At 44.1% G+C, this 13502-nt stretch overlaps 1 protein-coding gene across 1 annotated transcript in view; it reads right to left on the bottom strand.

The window, feature by feature from the left end:
- The window catches only part of KTN1 (kinectin 1), a 60594-nt gene that overhangs the window by 40255 nt on the left and 6837 nt on the right, over positions 1-13502 (bottom strand). The window contains exons 5-8 of the mRNA XM_009289830.2: positions 11283-11413; positions 8938-9054; positions 6221-6361; positions 3932-4038 (exon numbers count right to left, since the gene is read on the bottom strand). Coding sequence (XP_009288105.1) covers positions 3932-4038; positions 6221-6361; positions 8938-9054; positions 11283-11413 — 496 coding nt within the window. The remainder of the gene's footprint in view (positions 1-3931; positions 4039-6220; positions 6362-8937; positions 9055-11282; positions 11414-13502) is intronic.

A 13502-nucleotide genomic window follows, 5' to 3' on the forward strand; every position in this document is an offset into this window, starting at 1 on the left:
TTGTTTTTCCCCCCCCCCCCCCCCCCCCCCCATCCTAGGAAAGGGATGAGGGTGAGGTACTCTCGGCCATCAGCACAGCAGCTACAACCCACTGAGTCAGAAACAAAAGGTCAGCAATAAGCCACAAGCATCAGTTCCTTTAAAACGTTTGCAAGCTGATGGGCATAATTTGGACAGGCTTATATAAACTAAAGAGGCTCAGCATAAGGAAAGGTCTCACACTGAAATTCACATTCCTTTCCTCTTCCCATAAAGGATTATTGATCTCAGACTTACTCAAGACTATTCCTCCTGGACTACTAACTGCATGCATCTCTTCAGACTATACGTTGCCTCCTGGCCTTCACTTGTCTATTAACTTATGAAGATCTCTGATGCACTCTCACTTAGGGAGAGAAGATGCATTTGTATAGGCCAAGGGAAGAATTTTAAAAGGCTCCCCTTTGTGTCTAAGCAAATAAAAAGCGTTTTATTTTCATCTTAAGTTTGCCTGAATTAAGGATTTTAAGATAACTGTCTAAGAGATAATGATGCTTCATTTCTACAAACAGAACATCTAAAATCAGGGTATCACTACCCTTCTCCAAGTGCTCATTGTATCAACCTGCCCCAGCAGGACACGCACAGGGAGCGGAACGCACCTCTGTGAGCTGCGCTTGGCAGTGCAGAAGCTGTTAACAGAAAGGTCCGTGTAGAAGCAGCACCTCTGCAAGAACAGCATAGCCAGAAAAGGAAGATACTGAGCCCTTTCCAAGTCCTGACAGTGGTTTTGACATTCTCGTCTCCAACAGTAACAAATATCTGAGAGCATATAAAGTGCCGGTTTTGCTTTCTATAGGCAGGGGCCCACTGGCAGCAATTCACCCGCCTGACTACGCACCTTACCGGGGCGCTCAGCTTTTACCACAATATATACAACCCTCTGCCAGCTCAGGGACAGCCTAAGTCATAACTCACAGAAGATGAAACCTTGAGATGCCTTTTTGTTTCTCCAAACATCTGCAACACCAGCAGATAAATCCAAGTGCTGCCCCAGCGGTATCGCCAACTGCAGGGTGTTGGTATTTTTTTCTTATTGCAAGACTGATTTATAAGTTTAGAGCTGTTGTTCTCCCAAGAGGCCAGCGTCAGCACCGCTCCTAAAGCCCCAGGGGAAAGGATACATACCCTGCCAAAAACACCAACCGTGGCTGAGCACTTCTGCACTTTTCTGTTGAAGCCTCAGCACCCACCCTCTGAAAGCTCAGGCTTCAAATTGATAAGAGACAGTAACCTGTTTTGAAAGCCTTGGCTCAATGCAAATACAAATAGCTACCTCCCCAGCCCAAAATAACTGTGTTCTAGTTTAACCACAAATTCAGAGACAGCCAAGGAGATGGAAACAAAAGGAGCAGAAGCCAGAACAACTCTTCAGGGAAGGCTTAAAAACACACAGAGCTCCGAGTAGCTGCTAACATACTTGCTCTCCATTTGATTGGTAGAAGTACTGACAGCATCTCTCAGGATACCGTTTTCCTGCTTCAGGTGGCTTATTTCTGCCTCCATCTGCTCACGGAGTTGCTGGAACTGATGGGGAAGAAAAGATCAATTTCAGAAAAAATTATACTAAGGAGAAATAAAAAACCCAGTAACTTGTAACTATAGGTAAGATATCACAATAGTTTAAGTTATTGGGTTTTTTTATTTCTCCTTAGTTTAATTTTTTTTGAAATTGATCTTTTCTTCCCCATCAGTTCCAGCAACTCCGTGAGCAGATGGAGGCAGAAATAAGCCACCTGAAGCAGGAAAACGGTATCCTGAGAGATGCTGTCAGTACTTCTACCAATCAAATGGAGAGCAAGTATGTTAGCAGCTACTCGGAGCTCTGTGTGTTTTTAAGCCTTCCCTGAAGAGTTGTTCTGGCTTCTGCTCCTTTTGTTTCCATCTCCTTGGCTGTCTCTGAATTTGTGGTTAAACTAGAACACAGTTATTTTGGGCTGGGGAGGTAGCTATTTGTATTTGCATTGAGCCAAGGCTTTCAAAACAGGTTACTGTCTCTTATCAATTTGAAGCCTGAGCTTTCAGAGGGTGGGTGCTGAGGCTTCAACAGAAAAGTGCAGAAGTGCTCAGCCACGGTTGGTGTTTTTGGCAGGGTATGTATCCTTTCCCCTGGGGCTTTAGGAGCGGTGCTGACGCTGGCCTCTTGGGAGAACAACAGCTCTAAACTTATAAATCAGTCTTGCAATAAGAAAAAAATACCAACACCCTGCAGTTGGCGATACCGCTGGGGCAGCACTTGGATTTATCTGCTGGTGTTGCAGATGTTTGGAGAAACAAAAAGGCATCTCAAGGTTTCATCTTCTGTGAGTTATGACTTAGGCTGTCCCTGAGCTGGCAGAGGGTTGTATATATTGTGGTAAAAGCTGAGCGCCCCGGTAAGGTGCGTAGTCAGGCGGGTGAATTGCTGCCAGTGGGCCCCTGCCTATAGAAAGCAAAACCGGCACTTTATATGCTCTCAGATATTTGTTACTGTTGGAGACGAGAATGTCAAAACCACTGTCAGGACTTGGAAAGGGCTCAGTATCTTCCTTTTCTGGCTATGCTGTTCTTGCAGAGGTGCTGCTTCTACACGGACCTTTCTGTTAACAGCTTCTGCACTGCCAAGCGCAGCTCACAGAGGTGCGTTCCGCTCCCTGTGCGTGTCCTGCTGGGGCAGGTTGATACAATGAGCACTTGGAGAAGGGTAGTGATACCCTGATTTTAGATGTTCTGTTTGTAGAAATGAAGCATCATTATCTCTTAGACAGTTATCTTAAAATCCTTAATTCAGGCAAACTTAAGATGAAAATAAAACGCTTTTTATTTGCTTAGACACAAAGGGGAGCCTTTTAAAATTCTTCCCTTGGCCTATACAAATGCATCTTCTCTCCCTAAGTGAGAGTGCATCAGAGATCTTCATAAGTTAATAGACAAGTGAAGGCCAGGAGGCAACGTATAGTCTGAAGAGATGCATGCAGTTAGTAGTCCAGGAGGAATAGTCTTGAGTAAGTCTGAGATCAATAATCCTTTATGGGAAGAGGAAAGGAATGTGAATTTCAGTGTGAGACCTTTCCTTATGCTGAGCCTCTTTAGTTTATATAAGCCTGTCCAAATTATGCCCATCAGCTTGCAAACGTTTTAAAGGAACTGATGCTTGTGGCTTATTGCTGACCTTTTGTTTCTGACTCAGTGGGTTGTAGCTGCTGTGCTGATGGCCGAGAGTACCTCACCCTCATCCCTTTCCTAGGATGGGGGGGGGGGGGGGGGGGGGGGAAAAACAAGCTTTCTATAGGCAGGGGCCCACTGGCAGCAATTCACCCGCCTGACTACGCACCTTACCGGGGCGCTCAGCTTTTACCACAATATATACAACCCTCTGCCAGCTCAGGGACAGCCTAAGTCATAACTCACAGAAGATGAAACCTTGAGATGCCTTTTTGTTTCTCCAAACATCTGCAACACCAGCAGATAAATCCAAGTGCTGCCCCAGCGGTATCGCCAACTGCAGGGTGTTGGTATTTTTTTCTTATTGCAAGACTGATTTATAAGTTTAGAGCTGTTGTTCTCCCAAGAGGCCAGCGTCAGCACCGCTCCTAAAGCCCCAGGGGAAAGGATACATACCCTGCCAAAAACACCAACCGTGGCTGAGCACTTCTGCACTTTTCTGTTGAAGCCTCAGCACCCACCCTCTGAAAGCTCAGGCTTCAAATTGATAAGAGACAGTAACCTGTTTTGAAAGCCTTGGCTCAATGCAAATACAAATAGCTACCTCCCCAGCCCAAAATAACTGTGTTCTAGTTTAACCACAAATTCAGAGACAGCCAAGGAGATGGAAACAAAAGGAGCAGAAGCCAGAACAACTCTTCAGGGAAGGCTTAAAAACACACAGAGCTCCGAGTAGCTGCTAACATACTTGCTCTCCATTTGATTGGTAGAAGTACTGACAGCATCTCTCAGGATACCGTTTTCCTGCTTCAGGTGGCTTATTTCTGCCTCCATCTGCTCACGGAGTTGCTGGAACTGATGGGGAAGAAAAGATCAATTTCAGAAAAAATTATACTAAGGAGAAATAAAAAACCCAGTAACTTGTAACTATAGGTAAGATATCACAATAGTTTAAGTAAATAAAACTAAGTGGATTTTTTGGGAGAGGGGCAGCTTTACATCCTTCCTCACACACCCACTCTTAAATTAAACTCTGCAAGTCAGACCCTCTTGCTCAAATAAAAGCACCGGTTTCCTTTTATACCAGTGTATCAACCTATTTATCAAGGCAACCTTTTTTGTTTGCTTGTTTAGAAGACTACGCAAGTGTTACTTAGGACACCGACTGCTCAGCTGTATAAATTTACATACTTTTCAATAACTGGATAGCAACGTATTACTTTTCCAAAGGGAAATAAAATAAATGCACTGTGAATTAACACTAGAAGTTTACAAAGCCTTTAAGCAAAGCAGAAAAAGTATAAAATAACTAACAATACACAGATTATAGCACGTACATTGCAAAAGGCTAGTTCTCATCTAATATCCTGAAGTCAAGATTATGAAATAGATCCTTTATTTAGGCAATATTATGCTTCAATTGCATTTCCAACACAGTTTGAAACTGAGACAGAGAGAAGCCCTGATAACCTAAGGCTGCTTTGGAATAGTGCAAACAAAATCAAACGACAGGATTCAAAGGGAAAAAAAATGGAATCTGCATATGCAGATGACAGCATAGCTGGTCTTACAGCCCAACAGCCTGCTTTGAAAATCCTCAAGCACATACAGCTATAATACTTCTTCTACCAGTGCCCGTTTGTAGATATGGCTGACACCATTTCCAAGACCCAGTTTCATCAAATGGCTGACTCACCAACGAGGATTTTGTATACAAAAAAAAATCCAAACAAATGTTTGCGTAACAACCACAGCAGGAGATAGCAGTCCCTTGTAGGGCAGCCACCTCCAATTCAGCACCAACACATGTAAAAAGCTGGTCCTTGGATGTTTGTTGGGCGTTCTCTTGGTTCCCCCCCCCCCTTTTTTTTTTTTTTTTTATTTCAAAATTCTCTTGGTGCCCCCCCCCCCCTTTTTTTTTTTTCTTTTAATGCCAACAGATATACAAGATCCCAATAGAAGCAAGGGCACAAGCCCCATGTAACTGGAAGCTTGGACAGTTAAGTTTCAGCTTCTCTGCAATGATACAGCACATCAGCAGGGGGAGCAGAACCAGAGCACTGGTTCCTCTGCACATCCTTTCTCCAGCTTTGCCTGTGACAGCAGCATTTGCAAAAGCCACCCAGTCATGCCCGGATCTCCATCACCCTCCCCAGCCAACAGTAGGACCCTCTCGTTATGCAGTTGTCTGTACAGGTTCAAAGGAAGTTGTCTTTGCTCTGGAGAATGTAGTTCTGCTCCAAAGCTACAGAGATGCTACTCTCCAAAGTGCTGAGACAGAAAATACAGTATTAAAGCTGGAAAATTCACATGCTGGGCTTCATGCTGTGACATTTATATAGGAAAAAATAGTAGAATGTCAAATCTAAGCACCAGTCAAGTTGGTGTAAGAGAGGCCATTTTTCTCAGAAAACTTTAAGTCAAACTTTTCAATCTCATGAAAAACTCTTCTGAGGTCACTCACTCCATTATAATGCAACTTCAGGAGATAGTAACAAGGGTCTTAAAAAATGCAAGTGTCTGCCCTTCAAATACTTTCAGCAAAGCACTCTCCCAGGCAATGATTTTTCTTGTATATTATGCTATGGTGGCACTCTGTACTATAATTTAAAAAGTGAGATTTATCAGCTGGTAAGAGATCATCAGCATTAGTGGCTCTCTGAAGTTGACTATTCCAGTTAGATTTTACGCTTTAATTGAATAACATTTCAGCAGAATACCACGAAGCAAAAAAGTAACCAAGATCAGAGACCAGCTGCCTAGCTAGCAATGGTCTTTTACAGACTACTAAAGTCACCTATGAGAACATCTTGTCTTTCTTTTAAGTCAGGAAACCTCCACAAAGTTTCCCACACTCATGCAGATGTGTTATAGCACCAGCTACCAGCACACTGCGTTCAAGGCTCACGGTAACTAGTGAAGCCAATTTCTGTCTGAGCAAACAACAAATGCTGCAGCCTGGCTAAAGCAAAGGTTTCTCAGCACTGATCTGCTTGCGTGTGAACATCAGCTCAAACGGTTTTGGTAAAGCATTTACCTTTATCTTCATCTGCTGAGATTCTTGGTAGCTAACATGTATTTTACTCTGAAAAGTGCCATGCTCCTTTTCTAGCGTGTTGATGCGCTCTCGCATTTTCGCTGTGAGCAAGCCGTTTCTCTCCTTTTCTGCAACGAGCTCCTTGGGTGGGAGTGAAAGGAAAAAGGGAAAGAAGTTATCTACTGCTCCTTTCTAGAGTCTAAGAGCGAGTGGTTTAAGATAACTAAAAATACAGCAAGTGTGCATCAAACCAAAGTCAGCATCAATCTTCGCTCAGAAATTACAGCATTAGACCTGACCACGCTTCCAGCACCTCTATAAGGATTTAGGATCAGCATAATTTCACATTTATTAAAAAGAGGTTTGCCAATTTAAACACTGATCTTCTGTTGTCTCAGAAGAGCTGGAGTCTTATTTCTATCGAGTTTGGCCAAATTACACGGAGTCCTAACAATTAAAACCACGGATATCACATAGGGCAGAGCTTAGATTTTCATCCCAAGTTTAGCAAAATGGAAGAACACAGGTAAACTGTGGCAAAACTACAGAGCATTTTAGAGCAAATAATTGCTTTGTAGAAGGTTGCAAAGCCAACAGTTTTGCCAGAGGAGATGGGCTATTAGTACCCAGCAACAGCCAGAGAAGCCCTGAATCCCACCAGCATGACGCCATATTATAGCAATGTGTATTTTCATTTGAAAGCTATTTAGATTAATCATTTATTAGCTAGTAATTCAACCCAGACACCTGAGAAATCCATAGAGCTGCTCCTCTGCAATATAAATGCACTTGCTGTAGCAAGAAAAAACATTAACTGCAGCTTTCAGCAGGCTCCCATCATAGAACGAGGTATTTGTACCATCTAAGCTTCAGGTGTCTCCAGCTACGCAGCACAGCACGCAGCTCCTTACAGTGCCAGGGAGCCTTGACAGATAATTTAAGTGCTCTAAATTATTAGCTTGAACACCCTCCATCTCTTCAGAGTAATTATCGCTTTTTCCACATTTTAATTTAAATAAAAGCTATGCTCTTTTAGATCCAACTTACGAGCTTCAGGAGGCTGTTCCCCCTGAACGAACTACGTGACATGAGTTCCCAAGCCCATGTTCACAGAGGCATTTAGGAACTTGAGTCACACCAGACGTTTTAAGTCACTTCTGCAAATACAGTGTAAACAGCTTGACACAAAGCCTTCTCCATGTTATATCTGCATCTGCTAAGATGCAACAAAAAGAAGGGCACCAGGACATACTGCAGCTTCCTTCTACCCCTCCACCAATTCCACCATCCATCTGCAGTCCTCACTAACTCGGCTACCTTGTCAAGGCAGTGCCAGAGATCCCGGGAAGATTAACTTTCACCTAGCTTGTGTTTTGCCAAATACCTCCAAGGTCAGGCACCTCTTGCTCTCATTTATCCTCTCCAGTTATCTTTATCAACACCCCTGCAGGGACATCTCTGCACCTTAAAGTCCCTCCGTAGCTTTTGGCAGTGTTTTCGGAGAAACACATTAATTAGAAGATAAGAGCTTTTCGTCAGTCAAGCTGAGCTTTTTCCCTTTGTTTATCCTGATACTTTAGCAGTGCAGCAACTTTGCTTTCAGGAATGCCTATTTATTTCTCTTTCTCCCTTCCCTCCCCCAATCCAGATGGCAAAAACCCCTGATGACACAGCTCCTGCCTTGCCTTTGCAGGCACCACTTTGCAGATGTGTTTTCCCCAACCACATCAGCCTCCCCCACACCCAGGCTCCTTCATACATTCCCTCTGTTTCTTTCGCAGCAGATACTCCTTCCACTCTGCAATCCTGAGCCAGAGTTTCTTTTTTCCCCTCCAAACACATCACAAGTCCTTTCTCCCTACAGTTACCAAACCTCTTGATCCCACCTGCAAATATACACATACCTGTGCCCTGCCAGGAGCTCACACAATACCCACTCCCTTCTTCCCTTCTCATCTGCCAAGGCTCCCAATTCCCATGTCCTCTGGCCATTCCGCTCCCATCTTTAGCCACCCAGCTTTCTGTGCTCAACTTTTGTCCCACAACACGACCTTCCTGAGCCTAATGCCTGTGTGCTTCCAAACTAGCCAAAACAAAGAATCCTCCACCCAGAAAAGTCTCCAATTCACTCCGTATCTGCCTAATTATTTGTTCTACTGTAACTCCTTTCCTCTGAAACTGTCGTAAAAAAAAGTCAAGTTTCATAAACTAGTCTTGACAGTGGTGCATCAGCAGCCCTGTACGTCTAAAGCAATCAGAGCTGCAACTCAAGGGGCTAAGCAGGCAGTCTACACTTTCTGTAACTTCCTTCTTGAAGAAAACTGATGATTGGTGTGCCTAGAAACACACAAGCATGAAATGCTAGAATATGTACCAATTTAAAACTGCAATGCGGAAAAGGTGTTTAATATTTGCATCCACAAAAGCATATTATACTCATGAAGGAAGTGTTTTTAAAGTAACCTTTTGAAAAGAAAAGTAGTCTCAGCTTAAGAGTCTCAGTAAATGAACTCTCTGGAAAATAACTCTGCATAAATACATTAATAGCATCATAAAACCAAACATAGTGTCTTGGTAAGCTTTCCCCATACAAAAAAAAAATATCCATCTTTCAATTTATACTAACCTCAGTAAATCAACATTTGCTGGCTGCTAGTCCTACAAGCCCCTGCTCCTCTCCCACAGCTCTCTATACACCTGAACCTCTTTATATTTACCTGGGTTAGCTGCTTGCACTGCTCCTTTGCAACAGCTGCCTCCTCCTTCATCGCAGCAAGCATTTTTTCTTTGTCTTGTAGCTGATGTACAGCTGCAGCCGACTCAGCCTTGCTAGCCTGCAGGAAGAGTATACAAAAACGATCATACATGCCAGAAGTACTTGCACAGCACACTAGCAGGCAGCAGAGCAAACCTGAGGGGAAGAAACACCCCTTCCTGCCCCCGAATCATCCATCTGCACAGCATACGTGGCACCACCAGTACCCAGTTCTGCTGCTAATGGATCCTGCAGCACTGACTTCATTAGACAAGGAAATGCATTTTCAAAACACACTGAAACCAATTAAGAGAATAAATGGGCTCTTAAGGTGCTTCCACATTGGAAGAGAGCTGCTGTGGTAGCACTGGGGAAAAAAGAACAGCCATTAAGAGAAATAAAGGAAAAAGATGCAGAGGTGCTGAATCATTCAATAATTGAGATCCAAGATCACCTGGTCCAACCCACTCTCAAAGCAGGTATAACCCAACTTGGATTACAACTACAAATTTAGTCTCTTGAAGCATCTCGCTACAAAGGGAAGAAGGGAAGGCTGATCTGGTCTCTCCTTCCACTTCACAGGAGAGCCTCCAGCTGACGTAATTACGTTTCTGCTGGCACACTGACACACGACATTTCAGAGATACACAGGGAACAGAACTAGAGCAACGATCCCCACGGTCCTGCCACTTGTACACTGGTCCTAAAATGAAGTAGCTGCAACAAGGGGCAAACCTTCTAAAATTTGCACTCAGACTTCACTCAATGAAGTCTGGTAACTGAAGCAGCAGAGAGGAGTGTCAGCCCCCTAAACCCACTCTGAATTTGTTTGGAAGTTCTCCTTTAATGGTATTGTACTGCATACATACACAAAACACATTGTCAACATCTTGTATGAGCTACAGATAGGAAAACATTCACATTTCCATCTACAGAAACCTACATTTTTTGGTTGTATACAAACCCAGGAATCCATTTTGATCCTAGAGGTTTACCTTTAACACAAAATATTCCTTAAGAAAACCAACAACAAATACAGCAAGCAAGCTGGCTGATGTTCTGAATAAAACAGGGGATACCGTTGCAGGTGTACCACTACAGGGTTTTCAGTCAAGCACTGAATCAGGGGCCCAGAGAGACACTGAAGTCTCTGTCCTTGGAGGTTTGAGACCCAGCTGGACAAATCCCTAAGCAACTTGCTCCGAATTCAATGTTGACCCTGTTTTGAGCAGGCAGTTGGACTGCATGACCTCCTGAAGTCCCTTCCAACCCAAATTATGTGATAAACTACTATATTGCGTTAATTGAGTTGACACATATCTAGTTCTGCATTTCTGTTCTGGTACAGTATCTGCAGAAGAATACAAAATTGCAAGACTTGAAGTATGACAAACAGGATGTTACAAGCACAAAATGACAATCATAATGAGTCATGGGAGGGAGGAGTAGATATTTGTAAGATGTTGGTGGTCACCACTCTTAATTTTTGTATTAAGACAGAAGAAAGAACTGCCAAGCACTGGCACAGGTTGCCCAGAGGCGTTGTACAGTCTCAGTCCCTGAAGGTTTCAAGCCAGACGGGATAAAGCCCTGAGCAGCCTGGGCTGACCCCAGAACTAGCCCTGCTTTGAGTAGGAGGTTGGACTAGAGACCCTCTGAGGTCCCTTCCAGATCCGAATTGTCCTACAGTCCTATGCAGCCTGGGCGACCCCAGATCTAGCCCTGCTTTGAGTAGGAGGTTGGACTACAGACCCTCTGAGGTCCCTTCCAGATCCGAATTGTCCTACAGTCCTATGAAAAATATCCAAAGAACTCAGCAGACTAGAATGTATAGACTTAGAAGATGGAGAGACTTGCAAAACACAGAATTAGCTGGTTGAGCGCACAGCCACAGCAGCTTTTTCTCAATTTCTATGATAGTTTATCCTATTTACGCATTTGTGAAAGATCACTCCCGAAAGTCACCAGATAGCCTTCCCTCATGCCAACACACACGCATCAGCTGCGGCAGCAGTCTTACGTTATATACCTTATTCTCCATGGTTATGTCTGCTCTTTATGAGCAGTCAAAAGCCGTCCGCCCGTCTAGCCAGCCCATGGGATGGCAGATGGCAGCACACAGACATCTGACAACTGCTTTCTGCATGCAAAGCAAGCACAGACCAGCTGGAAAAAGTCTTCCAAAGACAGAACGCAGAAGTCACAACAGAACATTGATATAGCTGATTTGACAGCATCTCTTCCAATGTCTGCTCATTTAATAGTCTTCTCTCTCCCCCCCCCCCCCCCCCAGCCGCAGTCACTCACCTTTTGCAAGACATCATGAATTGCACTGGATTTTTCCTTTAACACCTCCACTATGCAACGGGCCTCATCTTCAGTGAAGATCATATTCTTCATGGCCATTACAAAGTCTTTAAATTTTACTTCAGCATTCTCTGCAACACAGAAGGGAGGATATGTTTACTCTGGACTCCATACAGAATTATTTATTTTGCCTTGAAACAGCATGTGATGGCGTATTGTTATGCATTACATTTAATTTCAGTCTGAAATGCCGAGAAGTAAAGGGTCATGAACATTCTGCAAAAACAACATATCTCCAATTTAAATCCCGTAACAATCTGCCAGCTGACAGTTTGGGGAAAAAAAATCCCACCATTTTGTTTGTACAGTTGATAACATTTATAGTGTTGCTAGCAAGACAACAAAGCATAACACAGATTTTGGGGGAAAATTAGCATTAGTGGGAAAACTTGAGTCCTTTCTAGTGTATTATGACAGTATTCAAACTGAGCTCTCAATTTAAAGGACAGCCTGGCTCCACAAACAGTATGCAAATGACAAGGTAACAAATTTAAGAACTGGCACATTTCTGATTACAATATATGGAAACCAGAAAAATATTCCATCAGTCTAAGTTTGGAACTGAACTGCTGCAGAAGGGAGTTCAGCAGTAGGGAAAAATAAACAGTAAGTGTTTAAAAAGACACAAACAAGGAAACACAAGTCAACTCATCAATGGTCTTACAGGAACAAAACACATTTGGTCACAAAAAACAGGCTGCATGTACGTAGGTCATTAGGTGGCCCCCTAACTTAAGTAAATAGAAGCACAAGACCGAGGCATCCGGTATCTCTGTCAAATATTCACCAGTGCACAAAAGTACATCAAAGGACTGGAAAGGGGGGGGCGGGCAGGAAGGAAAAGCTTAAAAGTGATGCTTGGTTCAGAAAGTGTCCCAGAGGTCATGGAGAAGCGTCCAGGTTTCCCACCATAGGTACTAAACGTGACAGTGAAACCAAGCTACACCAACCCAAACCTCTCCAGAATTTGAAAAATGAATGAAGAACACAAAAGTGCTGGTGATGCTGTCCCTAAGAGAAGTTACCAAGCATAAAAACAAATCACTGAATAACAGACTCCAAGGAGGCAGGGGGAAGCGCTGAGAGATTCTAGCACGCTCTCTCCTGGTCCTAAAACCAACTTAGTCTTGGCCACAGACTTCAGATCACATCATTGCTGCACTGACGTTATCGATGATGCTGTTACCAGGACTATGCCGAAGCCCTGAGACACGGTTCGGTTAGCTGGAAGTCTATAGCAGCTTGGCCTGCACCAGCCTGAGCCCCGTGCTCCCTGAAGGCAGGAAGACCTTGCCCTTGCATCCAAGAAGCTTACAATTAGAATAGGGGAAGACCTATATTGGGAGGGCAAATCCCAGCTGACACAGGAGAATTAGGAGCTCATATAGAAGGTTACAGCTTGCAAAGGAAATGAGAAGCGACAGGTACACGTGAGAGGCTTTGATGCTGTGGGGCAGTAATATACAGCCATTGAGCCAGAAGCACAAGAGGAGCCTCAGGCAAGCGGGAATCCAATCTAGACACCACAAAGCATTGCCAGGAAGCTTTCAAGTGAGCGTTTTAGAAGACAAGTCTAAAAAGAGAGGTTCCAAGGAGCGCAGTGAGTGACCAGGCAGACAGCGTTGGAGAGCCAGCCTTCTGCACAAACCTGAGCAGGTAATCATCGCTCAGTCACTTGCCTTCTCCTCTCTGGCTGCCCACGAATTTGAGGGTCTCACCTCATGGCTCAGTAAGGTCTGGCATACTTCGAGCAGGTCAGTGGCCTGTTTAAAGTTTCAGGGTGGGACACAACACTCATGAATCACTCCAGGCCTCTGTGGGAAAGTATGAGGGAAGCTCCCCTGTCCCAGCCAATTCCAACTGCACTGAAAGGAGAATTCAAAGTCTTCCTGGAAACTGCCAGACTATCTCCACTGGCAATTTGCTTCAGGTAACTCCCATGTTGCAGTCAGAGATACACTCTGGCTGGTCAGCCGCAGCTAGCTCCATGAACAGCCCTAGAGCATACAGGCTGCACTCCCAGTCTCAAGCAGACTCCAACAGCCTGTGCCGAAAGCTCTTGGTTTAGAGTCCATCACTGTTAGCAATGCCTGAACTATCTACCGTAAAAGTAGCTCGCGTGCATCTGTGTGGTCTGTGATCACCCGTTTGCTCACTGTG

Source organism: Aptenodytes forsteri, unplaced genomic scaffold (assembly GCF_000699145.1).
Source record: "Aptenodytes forsteri isolate BGI_AS27 unplaced genomic scaffold, ASM69914v1 Scaffold76, whole genome shotgun sequence".
Taxonomy (NCBI): domain Eukaryota; kingdom Metazoa; phylum Chordata; class Aves; order Sphenisciformes; family Spheniscidae; genus Aptenodytes; species Aptenodytes forsteri.